We start from the raw sequence: 20,215 nt of genomic DNA, 5'->3' as shown, positions 1-20,215 counted from the left end.
TGATCATCTTGACATCAAGATGTATGCACATGAAAAAAATGGATTTCAAGTTTTGGAAATAGTGTATTTTGTAATGCAGTTTTGGACCGTGAATTTTCAAGATTTTCAAGTTTTCATAGGTCAGTCGATTTATGCTATTTTTGAAGCTTTAAACTCTATAAATAACTATAAAACTATAATTTAAATCTATTACATAGATTTTCAATATTGAGACCACATTTCTTACTATTTGAAAGTAGGCTCTAATTTGATTATTTAGAGCCCAGGCTTTATACAAACTGCACCCATTAGATATTAGACATTAAGCTACTGGTTAATAGGGATTAAAAAGAAAAAAATAGTATTAACCCATAGGATATTAGAAAAACAAAAAATAATATTAATACTAGTTTATTGCCCATTAAAAAAAATTACTAGTTTATGAGATAGTCTAAGAGAAAATAAATTATTAGCCCAAACCACTTTAAAAAATCTTTGTAAATTATCCCACATGGCAAGTATGATGTTTATTTATTTTTGTAATTTTATTATAATATAATTACAAAAATTTATGTTTCAAAATTCTATGATTTTGTAGATTTATTTATTTGTAAGGGTCACACTTTTGTTTTTTTTAAATCATGTTTATTATAATATTATAATTAATAATTATACATTGATAACCAAATATTGTATTTTACTTGTTTATTTATTTACATTATATATTATATAATGTAATATTTTTATTATAGCTATAAATATTTTTTTTTAAAAAATTAGATGATATTAGAAAACAAATTTCAAATTTATTCATACAGGAAAAGAACATCTCAATATTCACATATTGATGCAAAAAAATGAAAGTTCATAATGTAGTACCCCCATTTCTTATTGAATTCCTAAAGAGCAATATTTATAATGATTTTTAATAATTATTGTGGATTTTTTTTAAAACTGAATACGAACGATTCGATCGATTCCCAATCTAAAACGCCGATACCCGAATCAAATGGGTTTCTGGGGTGCCCAATCCGGAGCACCGATCCGTTTTTTAAACCACTAGTTCAAACACAGTCAAAATCGTCAAGGAATTTTGGTGTGCAAGGACTAACACGGCTTGCAGCATTGCAATGCCTGACCTATATTTCATGGGAGCCTTTCTCTTTTGGGTACCATGTACAATGAATTCATCCCATCAAATCCGTGTATCTTTGGGGAAATCCTTACATGCCTTTAACCCTCCTGTCGGCCTTAAGGACCTTTTTGAAATTCATCAAGAGCCGGCCGAAGTAGTAACTTCTAAGGGTATTCTTTTTATCACCTGGATAGGCTATTTCTTCGGTGTTGAACTTCACCACAATGAATTATCAAGAATAATGAAGTATGGGGTTGGGGTCGTGGTGGTAGCATCACATATGCCCCAGTTAAAGTCTAGGTTTTTATTATCACCTAATACTTTAAAAAACTACTAACCATTTAAAAAATGGGTAGAGGCTCGTCATCCCCATTGAATTACCCAAAAAAATAAAATAAAAAATGGAGTACCTTGGTTCAACAAGGGAAAAAAGAAAAAGAAATAAATCCATACATTAAACACATGAAAGATGAGCTTTATTAAATGAAATTATGGGATTAAAGCATCTCTTACATTATCCAGAAGCAATAATTTGAGAAAAGGAAAATAAAAAGAAAATCTAATTACTCATCTAAAAGGTGGACAATATGATCTAGCCACTTATATATGGTTAAAAATTTTATTCATACCGACAAGAACACTTACAAGTGTCCAAAATTACAACTTTAGTTCATAAAGTAAATCCTAATGCAATTTTTATTTTATTTTATTTTATGAAAACTAGCTAATGACATGTGCATGGCATAATTTTCTTGACCATATTAGAGGAAAAATATGTTTCAAAATATTCAATTTAATTAAAATGAAATTTTATTTTTATTTTTAGTTATTAATGTTGTTTATATATGTTCAATATTTTTCACAATTGTTTAAATGTTTTTTTGAGATGACTTAAATAACCGTTAGAAAGTCTCTCTCTCCCTCTCTCTCTCTCTCTATATATATATATATATTAAGAATAATAAGCATACAAAGCCCTTTCCAAATGTTTCATTTTCTGTTGAATCATAATTAGGATGGAGTGAAGGAAAAAAAAGAAGAAAAAAGAAAACTAGGATACTCATAGGGGAACTCAATTAAGATAGACATTAAATGTTGTGTATAGAAGCTCTAAACCGGACGGGTTGATTTTTGACAAATAAAGCGCAAGAAAATAGAACAAACAACAAACAAGAAAAAAAAAAACAAGAAAAAAAAAAACAAGAAAGAAATAACAGAAAAAGAACACCAAAATTTATGTTGTTCGTCGTACCCACAATGCTTGCATAAGCATGAATAGATAGACCCAACAAACACAAGACCTAATAACAAATCAAAGGGATTTTTAACGTCGTGTTTGTTTTAGTAGAAATTTTAGGTAGTAGGAGACCCAAGTTCTACCAGTCCCACTCCAACGTTTGTTGCATCCCTGTGGAAGCCATAAGATGGAGGCGCGAAGTCCTTATAGTGGTTTAAAAACAATGTTAAAATAGAAAGGAATTGGTTTGGCAGTCCCTTCTTTCACGATCAAGCATATGCCATAAGTGAATAAGTGAAGATATTATGGGGATGAGACATAGTGACAAAGAGGGGGAGGGTTTAGAAAATTAGAAGGAAAAATAAAAGCAGTGAAAAATTTAAGATTCCCAATTGGTAAAAGTTTTATGGGCCAGCTGGCGGTGTTACTGTATAGGCCCAATTGCCCACTCTAATTGACTTGGATGGCCCATGTTCATTGACAAGGCAATTTTCATTCTTACTTTTTCAATTCTTTACTTTTTATTTTTTTTTTCAAACATCTTGGAATTTTTTTGGAATGTATAGTTCTAATTAGTGTTTTAAAACCCAGTAATTTCCGATCCAGATTGCCAATCTGAATGCATAATCGGTCGGGATAATATGAGTCCCGACTCGTTTCCCTTCTAAAATCCTGATTTTCATTTTTTTTCTTTAATCTTATCTAATGTTGTACTTGGTCCCTCTTAGATCTCCACTCCAAAAACCACTATTTTAACTTTGAATGTTATTTTGTTTTTTTTTTTTTCTTTTTTTTTTTTTTAATTTTTGTATTGATCACCGATCTGGATGATGTGAGAATGATCCGAATCGATGATCCAGTAGTTCCAGATGGGTCTCGCAGGCAAACGATCTGCTCCACTGATCTGTTTTTTAAAATATTGGTTTTAACCCTATTTTATGCATACACATCCTCTTTACCTAGCGAACCTTTCTAGTACAAGATTCATCGAAAAAGAAAAACACTAAGCCTATTAAAGCCTCACCTTGAATCCCCATTCGAAAAGGGTTTTCGCATTAGAAACCTCCATGATAGGTCATAAATCAATTTCCAATATCAACTATGAAATTTAAAACTAAATAATGGTACAGATCTTGGTGATTTGTAAAATCTTATTTTTAGGGAGAAATGGAGGTTTTAGATTGTTAACGTATGGATATGTATCATATGGATACATAGTACCGATATCCATATGTATGGTACAAATGTATTGATAAGATTAGGTGGTGTCTATCCATAACTATTAGTGTTTATCTTTAACTATTACTGATTGTATATTTATACGAGGTCTTATATATTCTTTATCAATCGATCAATATACAGAGAGTTCTCTGCATCTTTGGGAGTTAACATGGTATTAGAGCCTCTCATCTGAGCCTCTGTTGAGTCATGTTTCGACTCTCTGCAAAGTAACCCTTGTCTCTGTTCTGGCTAGCGAGCTGCTCACATGGCTTTGGATTGAAATCAATTGGCTCTTCCAAGTGCCATTCAGTTATTCTCGGCTGTCTTTATTGCTTTCTTGTCTCTGACGTCTCCGATGAAGATCGTAAATTTTTGTGATTGTTCAATCCTACCTTTGAAATTTTTGTGATTGTTCAATCCTACCTTTGATATATCATTGCCGTCTGTTTTTTAGGCGTGTTGATATATCATTGCTCGATACTGTCATGTTCTGCCTACTGATTTGTCATGTATCTTACTGTTTTGAACTCCGAATTTAAGGTCTAATTGTGCTTGTTAATCAAACAATCTGAAGCTGTGCACCTGAAGAAAGATTCAATTGTTCGATTTGAGAATTGTTGTTCAAATTAAAACTGTTCTCTCTCAAAGCATCTTGAGTTTGATGGAGGGTGTAACGTATGGATATGTATCATATGGATACATAGTATAAATATCGAAATGTATGGATGTATATCTCTTGATAAGATTAGGTGGTTTCTATCCATAACTATTGGTATTTATCTTTAACTATTACTGGCCTATATTTATACGAGGTCTTATATATTTTTTATCAATTCTCCGCAGTATTTTGAAATTCTAATATAGATAGTGTGTACAATATACACTTTTTAGGGGCATGAAATCCTTTTGTGAAAGGCTTGAAATCCTTTTTTTTTTTTCACAACCATATGGCCAAGGACGAGATGATCAATTTGAAGGTCTTTCTATACCAGAACTGCAATTTTCGGTGAGATTTCAGGTAAACATTACTTTAAGGGTTGTAGGCCTATCAAAAACATTTTCCCCTTTTTTATTTATTTTTACTATTGTGTGCTCAAAACCATTTTAAGTTGTTCATCTAGTATTTTGAAAACTAGCATCCAATTTGACATAAACCCCTTAGATACTCTTTTTAGACTAATGTATAACGGTGGGGGACACACTAGGAAACATTTTATCCCTAGTGAGCCAGTTTACGTTCCTCGCATTAAGAAAACGAGGTTTAATCGGTTGGGGATGCCTCTAAAAGATTCTCTATTATTGAAGTTTATTACCTTTTTCCTTTTTTGCACCGGGGAAAAGTTTATATAGAGAGGAGGCTCTAAACAACAAAATTAGAGCGTACTTCAAAAATTTTATTGGAAGAGGTTGTTTTGATGCTTAAATATCCTCAAATTGATCATCTCAACATCAAGATGTATGGGCATGAGAAAAAAATGGATTTCAAGTTTTAGAAATAGTGTATTTTGTAACCTATTTTTGGATCGTCAATTTTCATGATTTTCAAGTTTTTATAGATTTGTCACTATTTTTAAAGCTTTAAACTTTATAAATAAAAATAAAAATATATTTTAAAACTACCGCAAAGATTTTCAGTATTGAAACCTCTCGACACTATTTGAAAGTAGGCTCTAATTTGATTGTTAAGAGCAAATGGGCAAGGAACTGCCGCACCCTTAATTATATATCTTCTTGGAAGATTTAACTAATAACTAGTATTGAGGATTAGCAAGGAACATAAGACAAGGGCGTGTTGCTTTCTTGCCACTACTTATACTGTGTCACGTCCGCTTCGGTGCAGGCCTTCACTGCGTTTTGTGGTGGAGATAAGTGTAACGCTTCAACGATGCCATGATTGAAGCATCATCTTCCTTTTGAGTTTAACCCCTCTCAACGTGATTAAATTTGCGCCACATATTGGCAAGTGATCCCACAATTTCATCTCATCACCTTACAATGTTGATCTAGGGATGGCAGTGGGGCCGGCGGTTCATCTTCTGTATCGGTCCAGTCGGTCTAGCCTTGGAAAACTCCGGATATGCCTCGAGGTTGGTCGATCTGGGTTGTGCCTAGGCCAGCGCCAGATGTTCTCTTTTTTTTGTTTTTGTCTCTAGAATCTATTAGGCCTTGCTGGGCAGCACTGGAGAAGGCCGGGACGGGCCAGGGTAGGGACCCCTTGTTTTCATCACGTTTTCTCTTAGCAAAAGGAAGAAACTATTTCACTATATGTTTTGACGCAATTGAGCTGTGCATTGTGTGTGGTGGGCTATGCTCTCACCTCCTTTTTCCCAGTGGACATCCCCCTCTACCCGAAACATGTCTCCTAAGATGAAAGAGAGAGAAAGATCCCCCTCCTATATATTATTAATGCAATGCAATGCACTCATTGTTTGTGGTGGTAGCCGTACTAGACAAGTGAGTCCTACTGCTTTGCAGCTGAGAGGGAGAGAGATGTCAAATGGTTGGAGAGTGATGGAGAATCACAAACCATGGCTAGCAATGGTGTCCATCCAATTTGTGTTTGCAGGCATGACCTTCATATCGAAGGCGGCACTCGACAATGGGATGAACCCATTTGTTTTTGTAGTGTACAGACAAGGCATAGCTGCGGTAGTCTTGGTACTTCCCGCCTGTTATTTCGAAAGGTAATTATCTCTATAGTCGAACCTGACCTCAAACATTTGAGATAAGGATCAAATGATGATAGACCACTAATAAATCGTGATCCTACATTACTTCCTCTCATGCCTATGATTTGATTCCTGTCGTAGAATATTTAACAATCGTGTTCATTATCTTACTTTACAGGACTGAGGCTCCACCTTTATCATTCAAAGTCTTTTGCAAGATTTTCCTTCTATCTCTATTTGGGTATGATTCTTCTAAGTGATGTCCAATTGAAATATATGATGTTTTTCTTCTAATTAGCTCAGTTAGAGGTAGTCCAAGACTTAATCACGCTTAGGCTTATGCAATGTATTTTCACTCGCCTCGGGCCTAACTCGGCCCGGGCCAAGGTGAGTAACTCGGCCATACGGTCTTGACCAAGTGGAGTAGAGAAACCAAAACCCTTAAATAAAACTGTGCATTTATAAAAAAAAAAACTAATTTACAGTTGGAAACATTTTAGAAAAATCTTAAAAAATAGGAAAACATAAAAATCGGTCATTTGATAAAAAGTACTCATAAATCATGAAAAACTATCCAAATTACATATATAATTTTATACCTTGATTCCATATTTTTTTTATAGTATCTTTAAAGACACATTTGATATGCGGGAGTTTTTGGTTTTCTGAGGGAGTCTCCTACAAAGTATGAAAGGAGGCCCTTCCATCCAGAAATGAACCCACTTTGATGTCAATGCTCTGTGGAAGGCTGCCATTCCACTTTGTAGCTTCCGCATGTAATATCAAATGTGTGGCTGCCATTCCACTTTGTGGCTACCGCATGTAATATCAAATGTGGAAGTGGAACATTCAACACCCACTTCTAGAAACTCCCGCTTGTCAAATACGCCTTAAGTGTCTCGAGTTAGACCCAAGTACTAAGCTTAAAAAGGAGTTTAGTCCCAATAGCTCAGCCGAGTCCGAGAGGACTCAGCAGAGTGTTCAATCATTAGGCTAATGATTATGTTATGAAACAGCCAGTCTGGTGAAGTTATTGAAATTTAGTTTTGAGACAAATGATTTGTTATGAAATTTCAGGATCACTTTGAGTCAAGATCTGTTCTACGCAGCACTTCCTTACACTTCAGCTACATTTGTAACCACAACAACGAACATAATTCCTGTGATTACCCTTTTCACAGCCATTTTGATGAGGATAGAAAGCGTAAATATAAGGGGTATGTACGGTCAAGCAAAGGTTACAGGGGCTCTGATATCTATAATGGGTGCCATTGTGCTTTGTTTGTACAAGGGCCCTCCTTTGAAGCTTTTTGGTTGGGATGGGCATGTTGGTCACAAAGAGAGTGGTGGATACAGTGCTAGTCTTCATGTGGCTTCAGAGAAGGGATGGACCAAAGCCTCTTTTCTCATGCTCATTGCATATACAACTTGGGCTGTATGGCTCGTTATGCAGGTTTGTTTTTAGATTGTGGCTACTTATGCGTAGTAAACAGTGTTTCAAAAACCAGATCGGCGTGGTGAATTGGCCTTCATAAATCCGATGCCAATTCGTGAATTGGATGGATTCTCTTATATGAGAATCAGTCAAGAAACAATTCTATAAACAAAACAAGTGAGAATAGGGCTATTTAGGCGATTCAGATCTCCCAGTCCGTGATAGACTTGCCTAATTCTCTGATATAATTAGGTGAGTCTATGGGAATCAGACCATGTCCTGGTTCTGACTAGAAACTATGCCTATCTCACATATGCACAGTTAGGGTAGGCAAATTTTGAAAGGTGCAATTGGCATACAGATGCATCCGTAGCTGTAGAGTTAAGGTGCACCTTCAAGTTTTATCATGGTATATAATTTTGATGTAAAATGTTCATAGGATTATCTCAAAATCTATTTTTATATCTAATTATAAAATTTTAAATTTAAAAAATAGTTAAAATCAAGTATATCTATAAACATATGAAAATCTTGAAAATAGACGGTGTAGATAATATGCTGTAAAATGCACTATTTCTGAGACTTAAAACCTTTTTATTTTTCATGGTCATACATCTCGATGTCGAGATGATCAATCAAAGGGTTTGTCAACATCAAAACTACATTTTTCGATGGATTTTTGAGGTGCATCCATAGTTCTACATGATAAGGTTGCATCCTTATATACACTTTTTCCAATTTTGAAACACAATTAGAAACTCTCTCTCTCTCTTTATAGAAATGTCATACATCTTCAACTTTGTTTCCAATCTCTCAAAAATTTGTCATGTAGAATATTTATTTTCGAGGAATGAAGAACTTTTGTCTTTTAATCTTCTTTTATTTTAATATGGTGTATATAGCATGCTCTAGTGAGGACATACAGGACAATAACTCCCTCGGTCAAAGACATTACGATAATAAAAATTTCTTTCAAAGAGTTAAAGTTTCATAAATCAACATCTCTCCCACCTGAAACCCTCTTTTCGCTAAGTCATCTGCTATTTCGTTAGCCTCCCTATGCACATGTTCGAAAGGGACTTCCAGCTGACCACTAATGTCCATAACCTCTATCCACTTATTTCTCAAGCTCCATGGCGGCCGAAATTCCTTATTATACCAATTGATGATATTAAGATAATCACCTTCAACAATACAAGGCTTGAATCTAAATCTATGATGCAGAACGTGAATTCCTCATAACAATTCTTCCATCTCCACATGATTTGTGGTAGTCATCCTACAAGGTCCTGCATGGCATAAAATTACTACACCATTTGAGTCCCTTATAATCCCTCCAAGAGGATTTTCATATGACCTCCCATCAAAATTCAACTTGAGACTTTCGTTTACTGGCAGTATCCAAACACCCCTGGGTCGAATCTTAATAACCTTTGCTTGATCAAATTTGCAAGATTAACAATTACAACAACTTCTGATACCCCAAATCCTTCTTTGTTGATAGATAGCCAACTCCAAACATTACGAAGAATCCTTATTTTAACCACACCTCCCCTACACAACTCGTCCTTTCAAAAACCTTGGAATTTCTCTCCTTCCGCAGCTCTTAAGACGGATGCCTTCGCCATTTTCTATATTTTCCTTCCCACCTTTGTTAAACTGCAGCAATCCCACTTATCCAACATATCAACATGTGAGCCTAGAAACACCGTTGAAAGTCACAATATCTGAAACACCCAATACCAAATATTGTAAGCAAATGAACAATGAAGAAAAAGATGACCCCCACTATTTTCAACCGCCTTACAAGGAATACACACATTAGCCATGGTCCTGCTCCTGTTCATCAGATTGTCTACCATTAGTCTTCCCTTGAAATAAGATCCACAAAAAAACACAAACTTTTAAAGGAATCGCCAACTCCAAAGATTGTTTAAAGACACGTTGTTATCTCAATCTATCATAAAACAAAATGTCATAGACAAAACGTTTTTATCTCAATCTATCATAAAACAAAATGTCATAGACAGACTTGACGCTAAACACACTATCATTCTCAGCCTCCCACACTAATTCGTCTTCCATCAATTGTGAAATACGGAATCCTTGAAGATTGTTTAACAAGACTGCATACTGAAAGATCACAAAACCTGGCACCATATTGCGGGAAAGCTGAATTCTCCATTCTATTACCCTCTACTGCTTCACTCATCTCCATTACCTTAGGCCCTTGATTAGTCGACAGAGCAAAAGTCTAAGGGAGTTGAAATTTTAACGCACTATCACCCAACCATCTATTATGCCGGAAAGATATAGAGTTCTCCTTCACAACACCCATCTCGAACAACTCTGCACCAATGTTCTAGTGCCCATAATTCCTTTCCACATAGAGATTGATCTGCCGTACTTCTCCCCCTAGATATCCATTGAGATGTATGATCGAAACCATATTTCACCACCAACACCTCTCTCTCTTTCTCTTCATTTGTCATATTTGTTGTAGGCCAAAGTTCTTGAATCTGTCTCTTGTTTCATTTGTTATTTTTCTTGCAGGCTAAATTTCTTAAGGAGTACCCTGCGAGGCTGCATCTGACGGCTTTGCAATCCCTCATCAGCAGTGTTCAGGCAGTCGTGGTGGCCCTGGCCTTTGACAGGAATCCATGTTCATGGAAATTAGATTGGAATCTTGGGCTCCTTTCCATCATATACTGTGTAAATCTCTCTCCCTCTTACTAAGTTGTTTATAATTGGGGAAAGTACAACAAACGCCATAGATACATATGTATATGGTACACCTAGATATCCACCATCCATTCCCAAGGACGGACGGTTTAGCTAAACTGAGTTTCTTGATAAGAACCTTCAAACGGGTTTTAAAGAATAAAAATGACCTATTATCGGAATATAATTCACAAAGTACATTAAAAGGGACAAATTTATAAAAGATTGCAACTTTATAATGTAAATATGGAAGTAAGGTGCACTTCAGAAATATAGTAGAAAAGAGTATTTCAAAGTAGAAAAACCTTCTAATTGATTATCTCAACCTCAAGATGTATGGATTACCAAAACCAAAATAATTAAATCAGAAAAATAATGCATCTTGTAACAAGTTATCTAGACTATCTGTTTTTAAGATTTTCAAGTGTTTATAGATCTACTCGATTTACAACGTCTTTAGAATTTTCAATTTCATAATTAGGCTTGAACATGGGTTATTTAAACATCGTAAGGTTTCCGACATGGAATTATATCTTCTGATAAAATTTAGAGATACACCTTGTTTGGTTGGCTCAATCCAATACAACAAATTGGTCCAACCACACAAGTTGTAACCATTTTTTATAGAATTTTATTTTTTCTTTTGCAGCAAATATTGCTGCTCGCAACTTCAAAAGAACATTTTAGAGTTGGATAGTTGCTTCTTAGAGGTGCCTCACCCAAGTACAATCATGATTTTAAAAACAAGATTTATCCCCTAGACCCACTACCTGTTCGAAGGTCTGACTTAGTTATGATTTTTTATTTGCAATGGAGATGGAGCATCTATGAAAATCCAAATCAAAGTTATGCAAGTTCTTTTCGGATTTGAGGTGATTCATTAGAGCTTTTGGGGCCACTACCCAACAGCACGGTGATTTTTGAAGTTAGATTGCATAGTTTTCTGGTGCTAGTGCTCTAGCAAATGTTTTTTTTTCTTTTTGATGTCATTTTCAATGTTATAGCTTGCCTTGGCCTGGGTACTTGGCCCTTGGTTGAGGCAAGTGACTCGGGCAAGACCGAGTAACTCCTTTAAGGGTGAATCACAGTTACTCGCCCAAGTCCATTACAAGGGTCAAAAGCCCTAGAAAAATAAAAAATACGAAGAAATATAATAAAACTAAAATGAAGCAAAAAACAACCTTAAAATATCCAAATAAAGTTGAAAATGTATAAAAAAATGGATTTCAAAAAAGTGATTTAAGTTGGAGGCATTTAAAAAATACCAAAAAATGAAAATAAAAAAATTGGGATTATGGCTAAAATACTCGCCAATCTTGACAAAAAACATCCAAATTGCATACAAAAAATTTATACAATATTCCCAAACCTTGTACTATATGTATATAAAAGGGTGTGAATGGTCAAAATTACTTTAGTTGCCTATTTATTTATCATTATTATAAAGTAAGTAAATGTTAAATGATATATTTGTCATCTTGAGAATTTCATATTAGTTAAGGTTCGTTTTGGAAGTTTAAACTTGAAAGTTTGTCCATCCTTCTATATTGATTGGTAAACGTTCGAGCTCGCAAATTGCTCTCATGGCCTACAATACTGTTCTTTTTCTTTGATAATGTATGCTACGTTCACAGAGGAGCATAATGTACAATTAGTCTCTCTGGTGAAAGGGTTATTTGGGAAATTTTTTGGTTTGAATTTTTGGGATTTATTTTTGAATCACCATATGAATATTAAGAAACATATCTATTATGAAATTTTCAACACTTAAGATCACACCCTTAGCATGTATTTTTTCAATCTTGAGACTTTACTTTATTAAATCACATGCAAAGTACAATTTATTTACTTTTTTTTATTTTTTTTAGGTTAGTCGTTAGGTTGAAGAGCTTACATCCCTAAAATTTTGGGTCCTAAAACTACCTCGGTATTGGTTTTCAATCAAGGGAATACGTGGATAGTATGCTTTGCTGGAATATGAAATCTTTTAGGATTTTCCTTTTTTTTTTTTGTGATCTTGAGCATTTTCCTTTATCTATTATTGAACCAAGTTGTGATGTAGGTCTTGGCTTACTAAAAGTAGTGTGGATCGTGCAATATGTACCGTCCAATACAATTTGATAGTGGATATTGAGGTCGGGGATTTTTGCATCTAGTTCGTCCAATCACATTTGACGGTGCAAATGTCAACGTTCGCACATATTATATCGGATAGTTCAAATAAATGCCTAAAATTGAGAAATGAGATTTTCGGATGTGATTTGAACTGTCCAATCACATTTGATGGTGTTGGTGTTTGAGGTCCCTGCAGTTAGGGTTGAGAATAGGTCATATCGTGTCGGGATCCAGCTTTGTATATGAAAAGTATAAATCCGATTCAAATGTGAAAAGATTCATAATATTCAGATTTGGATCTAGATAAAAAAGTATACATCGGATTTGGTTTCAGATCCGAACTTATTGGATCCAAAAATTTATTTGTATTTATAAAATAGCATAAAATAATATATAACAAAAAATCATATATATATATATATATATATATATAAATATAAATATATATATATATATCGAAAAAGCTAAAGTGTGCAGCCTACCTTAGATAAGCTAAATGCAACAACGGTTCAGATTGAATCTGAGCCGATCTGACGATCATAGATATACGCTAGTATTTGAATTTTAATTTTTTTTCTACAAATCCAAATCACTTGAAATTATAGGCGTATGTTCTTCTCATTAAGGCACACCTAATAAAAATATAAAAAAAATTATCCGCAAAAACATAATTAACCAAAATACCCCGAAATTTTATAGGGGTATTTTGGTTATTTTTTAATGTAAAATATTTTTTTAATATTTTTCAAATATTCATTTATTTTTTATGAACACAAGGCTAAAATTTTAAGTTATTTGAATTTATAAAAAAAAATTAAAATTCAAACACTACCGGACACTTGTGATCGTCAAAATCTGGGACGTTGGCGCATTTAGCTTATCTAAACTAGGTTGCACACCTTATCTTTTTCCTATATATATATATATATATATATATAATATTTTAATAATTAGGTCATATCCGAATCGAATCTACTTGTACCCAAATCCGATCCGAATATTATTTAGATCCAAAATTTGGATCTAGATCCAATCCGTCATATCCAAATTTTGAATCTATTCTCGGATCCGAATAAGGTATGAAATTCGTATTTCATAGCGAAACCCGGTAAATTCTTAGCCCTACAAGCTGTGATATATGTCCTGAGCACCAAAAACATTTTTCCTTGTCTATTTGTCATTGCTGTAAAATACACCTAGCAAAGTGGTGCGTCTTCATTTCTGTCGCGGTTGTTCTAGGTTTCCAACCCAGAAGAGTAAAATTCCTCCAAAATGAGTGGTTTATATATCTTGAATCGAGAACAAACAGGGGCATTTGTATCAATTGTCAAGGGACAAGTTTCTCTTGGCGCATAATACATAAACTGCTTTCATCTATCTTGGTTTCCAAATCCATAACGGGTGCTATAAAAAAAAAAAGAAAAAGAAAACAAATCATAAAACCACCAGGGTGATATGATTTTTCTAAAGTAACCACCTTAAAGTACTCTAGCCGACCTTTAATTGTAAAAAAACAAAAAAACAAAAAAAGGATGCTGAACCACCTTAAAGCACTACTCTCCCCCCTTTTGGTAGGGATGGCGGTTGAATCGACCTGAACTGAGTATGGGTTTAGGTCTAGGTCCATGTTTTGGATCCGAAGGGTTGGGTCTGGGTTTGGGTCAGACATATACCTCATTGGGTTGGGTTGGGTTGGGTTGGGTCGGGTTTTGGTCCGTGTCGGATCTGACCCGCATTAAAATATAAAAATTACATACTAAATAATACTTGGCTCCGGATCTTGGCCCAAGTAACTTGGAACCAACCCAGTATTGGGTCTTGGTGGAACCTAGTTAGGTCGATCCGCCCGATGCCACCGGACCCATTACCACCCTTACATCTTGGGCCGTATGATTTTCTCATTTTCCTTGAACTGAAATGTATAGCTATGTTTAATTATACCTTTTATATCTGAATGTCATTCATCATACTTACTCGAGGCAATTTGCAGGGAGTTTTTGTATCAGGTCTATCTTACTGGGTACAGCTGTGGTGCACGGAGAAGAAGGGCCCTGTGTACATCGCCTTCTTTTCGCCGTTGGCAATTCTTATAACTGCCATCATCTCCCCCTTCATATGTCCGGATCTCATCCATTGGGGAAGGTAATAATAACTCTCATATTATCATGCCAATCCTAATCTATTGGATGATTAAAAATGAGATATAACTTACACATCATGACAACATTAATTTGGATCATTACTCTCACCATCCAATATTAGCAAAACTTTTTAAGGCATAAATGGGCAACATGATAGTGGAGGACCAGTGGATTGTTCTCCCTGCCTAACAAACAACCAGTGGATTGTTTGGAACAACCTGTAAAATTTCTCACATTTATTTCTGCATTTATTTATTGGGGCTAAGCATCCTCCCCTCAAAACAATCCCAAAATAAATAAATAAAATAAAATAAAATAAATGGAGAGCCTATAGGGCAAATGTATATATGCCTTATTAGGAATAGACTTAAAGCATATGTAGTTAGAGTGGTCTGTACCACAACATGACGTCTTGATTTTTATACTTTCTACGGTAGGAGTTTCCTTCCCCACAATCTACTTTCTTTAAAAAAAGTACATACTTTATTTGGATGCCTTGCCGTTATTTGACAGGTGTGTTATTTTTTGGTCCTGGTCCAGCCATTCACATTTAAGAAAGTATAAGATTTAAGAGAGCTTTATTATGTTTATATGAAAATTTCCTAGGTTGCAAATAAAATAGCGAGAGTATTGAAACGTTTTTTGCTTCCAATGGCTTCAGATTGTCATTTGGCTGCATCGCTGTTGTGTTTTTCTTTTTAAAGACTTTTTTGGTTCTCTTTGGTAGTCATTAGTGGAATCACACTTGGTAGTCATTAGTGGAATCACACTTGAGATATAGCATCGCTAAACGTCAAGTGTTAACAACTCAAACCCCAGCCCGATGCCTAAAGAAATCATGTTCAAGAAAGTTATTAGAGACTGCTTTGAAAATAAGAAATTTTCTTCTTAAGTCCAAATCCATTCAAACAATTTTACTCCTAAAAAGTACCACAGATAGCAGGATGGGAGAAATTTACTAGCCAGGACGATGACAATGGGGGAGTTCTCACTATTTTGGTCAAATTACCAGAAATAGTCGTCAAGATGGCCTAATAAGCCAATTTGGTTCGAGGCTCGTCAATTTATAATATATTTTTTTCATTTAGGTGTCTTTTCAAAAATTTTGTTTAAAATCAGGCAAATTGCCCTCATAGAAGATTTGAAATCGTGTTATTTCAATAATTTGGCCCCACTCAAGTAACTCTAGTCTAATGGTGGCCTATTAGAGATGGGAGCCCATAATGAGGATTTTGAATGAAAAAAATGAGTTCTAGGTCCCTCACCGCGAAGTCGGGGTAGAACTGTAATTTTGCTTTTGCCACTTAATTTGAGTAAAATAATGACATTACCTTTCCATGTTAATGTTTAGGAGTTAAAAATAAGGGATTGTCTGCAAAGATATCATTTATTTTTGGTACATTCTTAAATTTCAAAATGGGTGGTTGTAAGAGTGTCATTAAATATACACAAAGTATCAAATTTTTTTTTTCAAATTTCATGACTCACCCCAAGCCATCTAATTTGAAATCTAAAGAGTGAAAATGATTGTGACTTCTATATATATAAGATAAATGGTCTCTTTATAAACAATCCCAAGATCAAAGCCTTTCAAAGAAATAAGATGAGTTATATGTTTCTATCATGGATAAGGGGGTATAACCATTATTTTGCTAGACCCACTTAATTCAAGCAGAATGCCTGTATTGCCCCTCCATGTTCTGGGCTGGAGATCAAGCTTAAGCACTTCCATTGTAAAAGAGAAAAGGAACTTCAGTATTTTTGGGTGTGAAAATAACAAATTCAGTCCTCATTTGGCTCATCCCACTTTAGCCTTAGTCAAATGATGGAAATACACCTCCTTGTTCAGTTCTAAAAACAAAAAGTCTTTAATATGAAAAACAAGTTATTAATTTTTTACCCTGAATAAGCAATGGTAATTACATCATCCGAGTAAGCCACTCAAATCAAATAAAATTATTAAAATACCTTTATTTGTTCGGGGTTCTGTATTTGAACAACGACGAGAGGTATTTTAAATAAATTTTGTACGGATGTCCATCACTGAAATGAACCTGAATGACACCAAATTAGAATATAGGGTATTAATTTAAAGGAAATTAAGTAGTTTATTTTACATATTAAGCATCTTATTTGTCCAATTTGTGCAATTGCAGCGTTCTAGGAGGTCTTCTAATGGTAGGTGGGTTATACTTGATGCTCTGGGCAAAGAAGAAGGAGGAGAGGAGAGTAGAGTGTGAAAATAAGAAACACAGGTTAGATGAGGAAGCAAAAAAGGAGGAGTGGGGGGTTGACTGCGATAATGGAAAGCATGGGTTGGATGACAAAATGGGGTCCAACATAGAACTTGTTTAAGATATGCATTCTTTCTTTTTTGTGAATTTGAGTGGTGACATAATCAGTTTTAGTGTTGACGATGTACTATTGAAATGAAAATATTTGGCATGTTCAAAAGGCAAACTTCACTGTTCAAACTCTTGACACATAAAAGGGATCGAACCATCTGATAAAAAGTCATGAGAAGTCTTAGAAGAGTGCGGTTATAAAAATGAGAGAGAGAGAGAGAGTTTTAATATGAAAAAAGCCCATGGATTCTTATGGATCATTTGGGACCTAGTATATGCAAAACCTACTTATGCATCAAACACTAGGTTGTAGTATTTCTAAAATATAGTTTTAGGAACAATGTTGTTTGGGTAGCTTGCGGATGAACCTAGTGCATAACAAATCCTCTATTTGGCTCCTGTAAATGTAAACTAGGTTTTGGTAATTTATTATTAGACAATTTAGCCATCCATTTCATAATTTGATAATCACATATTAGTATTTCTCCAATTAAAATAATTTATTAAAAATTAGCTTGATGATATGAAAAACAAACTAGCCATTCGAATCTTATTTTGTAGAACATTTGATGGTAAAATATTTGAGACCCCCCTCTCCTCTCTCTCTCTAAAATGTTTTCGAACATATTGCTTATTTGAAACAAAATTATACATAATCTAATAAACAATTAATTATGAGTAACATGACTGACGAAATATATTCCCATCATAATATTTCATAATGGAAAAAGTTTATAAAGGTTGCAACATTAAAATGTAAAATTAAATATGCACCTAAAAAATCCATCCGAAAAAGTTGTTTTAAAGTTGAAAAACCTCCTAATTGATCATCTCGACTTTGAGATATATAAATATGAAAAAAAAACTTTTTTTTTGAGCAATACATTATCTAAACCGTCTATTTTCAAGATTTTCATATGTTTATAGATCTACTTGATTTTAATCATATTTGGAGTTTAAAATTTTATAATTAGATATGAAAATAGGTTTTGAGATAATTCTAAGAATGTTTTACACCAAAATTACATGTTATGATAAAATTTAGAGGTGCGCCTTAATTGGATTATTTAAGGTTATAACCTTATAGAAACCACACCCTACAAACACACGAGCGCGCGCACTCACACACACACACACACACACACACAGACACACATATATAAATAATTGAAAAAATCTTCCCAACGCCTATAGGCCAAAATGAACAGTAATTTTGCCCACCTTCATCACCATCCAAACTTCATCGCATGGTCCAAACTTCGTCTGGTAGTGTTTCAATTTTCATTTTTTTTTTAATTATCGGAATGATCTAAAATTTGGAACGTATGTACATCATAGTAAGACCCACCTAATAAAAATATGAAAAATATAATTTCTAAATATACATTGACCAAAATACCCTCATAAATTTTCAGAGGTATTTTGGTCAATTTATATTTATGAATTATTTTTTTCATATTTTTATTAGGTGTGCCTCACTAAGATGTATACATGCTCCAAATTTTAAGTAATTTAGATTTTTCAAAAAAATAAAATAAAAAATGAAACACTACTAGACAATTATGACCCTGCGATGAAGTTTTGATGGTGATGAGGGTAGACGAAATCATTCTTCATTTTCACCATAGGTGTTTTGTAGTATCTTCCCATAGGCCAAAATGAACAGTGATTTCTTCTACCCTCATCACCATGCAAACTTCATCGCACGATCATAGTTACCTGGTAGTATTTTCATTTTCATATTTTTTCTACAAATCCAAATTACTTAAAATTTGGAACGTATATACATTTTAGTGATACAAACCTAATAAAAATATGAAATAAATAATTCGTAAAATATAAATTGACTAAAATGCTTATAAAAATTTATAAGGGTATTTTGGTCAATTTATATTTTACGAATTATATTTTTCATATTTTTATTACATATCTTTCACTAAGATGTATACACACTCCAAATTTTAGATTATTACGATCAGTAAAAAAAAAATGAAAATAAAAACACTATCAGACAACTGTGACCATGCGATGAAGTTTGGATGGTGATGATGGTAGGTGAAATCACTGTTCATTTTTACCTATAGGCATTTTGTAGCATCTTATATATATATATATATATATATATATATATATATATATATATATATATATATATATATATATATATATATATATCTCACGAAGCCTTGAAAATCTTGGCGAATCCATGCCCATACTTCTTAAATTATGAAATATCCATTTCATTTCATTCCAACATTTTCTTCTCAGGCTAAATACAAGTCAATCAAGAAACATACACACAAGAGAAATGATAAGTTTCATACAAATCATGGCAATTGTGAAAATGAACATTAGAGTGAAATGCAACACTCAAATCACATCGGTGATTCTTCACCAAATTTTGAACATTGGTTTGAAAGAAATTCATGAAGAGCTCTAAGTCTTGCCAATTATTTTTGTTATGAACTTGCTTTGTACCATCAAGTTTTTCCATTGCCATATCTTGTGCCCCTTGTCAAACTTCTTGTTCTTCTACAACCAAATTTACCTTTTAGTTTATAATTGTGCTCCTTAACAATTTATACAATTTTCCTTCCCGGACTCCCTTCATCATCATCAGAGTCCCCTTTAAAACTTTGAGCATTGGTTTGTAATAAATTCATGAAGAACTTTTAGATTTATATCCTCTCGTAAGAGGTCTACGTTTCACCGATTATCTTTGTCATGAACTTGCTTTGTACCATCAAGTTCTTCCATTGCCAAACCTTATGCCCCTTGCCAAACTTATTGTTCTTCACAACCAAATTTACCTTTTTGTTTATAATTGTGCTCCATAACAACTTATGCAAGTTTTCTTCTCGGACTCCCTTCATCATCACCAGAGCCCCCTTTGAAATTTTAAGCACTCCACCTTGCCCGGTAAATTTGTAGCCTTCCATATCGAGAGAAGGAAGTGAAATCAAGCTCTTCTTCAAATATGGCAGATGTCTCACATTTTCAAATGTGTGAAATATACGCTCATAAATATTTATATGAATATTTGTAATGCCCAAATTTTACAAGCTCTATCATCACCAAGATTGACAAAGCCACCATCCACATCTGTGTATAATGAAAATTATGATCTTTCTGAGCAAACATGAAATAAAACACTATTGTCTAAAACCCAAATATCTTTAATAAATATTGCTTTATATGGAACATTAAAATTGACCCC

General features: G+C 33.9%; 1 protein-coding gene across 1 annotated transcript; it reads left to right on the top strand.

The window, feature by feature from the left end:
- Window positions 1-5,405: 5,405 nt before the first annotated feature.
- On the top strand, window positions 5,406-17,113 carry LOC18436397 (WAT1-related protein At1g43650). Its single transcript, XM_006846417.4, has 6 exons — window positions 5,406-6,256; window positions 6,420-6,482; window positions 7,319-7,694; window positions 10,230-10,388; window positions 14,503-14,654; window positions 16,810-17,113. Exons 1-6 carry the CDS (start codon window positions 5,880-5,882, stop codon window positions 17,006-17,008), a joined length of 1,326 nt encoding a protein of 441 aa, XP_006846480.3. The 5' UTR covers window positions 5,406-5,879; the 3' UTR covers window positions 17,009-17,113.
- Window positions 17,114-20,215: the final 3,102 nt, after the last annotated feature.

The sequence above is a fragment of the Amborella trichopoda genome, chromosome 9, assembly GCF_054954075.1.
Source record: "Amborella trichopoda isolate Santa Cruz 75 chromosome 9, AtrichopodaSantaCruz75HAP2 v2.0, whole genome shotgun sequence".
NCBI classification, from domain to species: Eukaryota; Viridiplantae; Streptophyta; class Magnoliopsida; order Amborellales; family Amborellaceae; genus Amborella; species Amborella trichopoda.
Note: the sequence above shows the minus strand (reverse complement) of the source record. Positions and strands in the feature narration are given on the sequence as shown.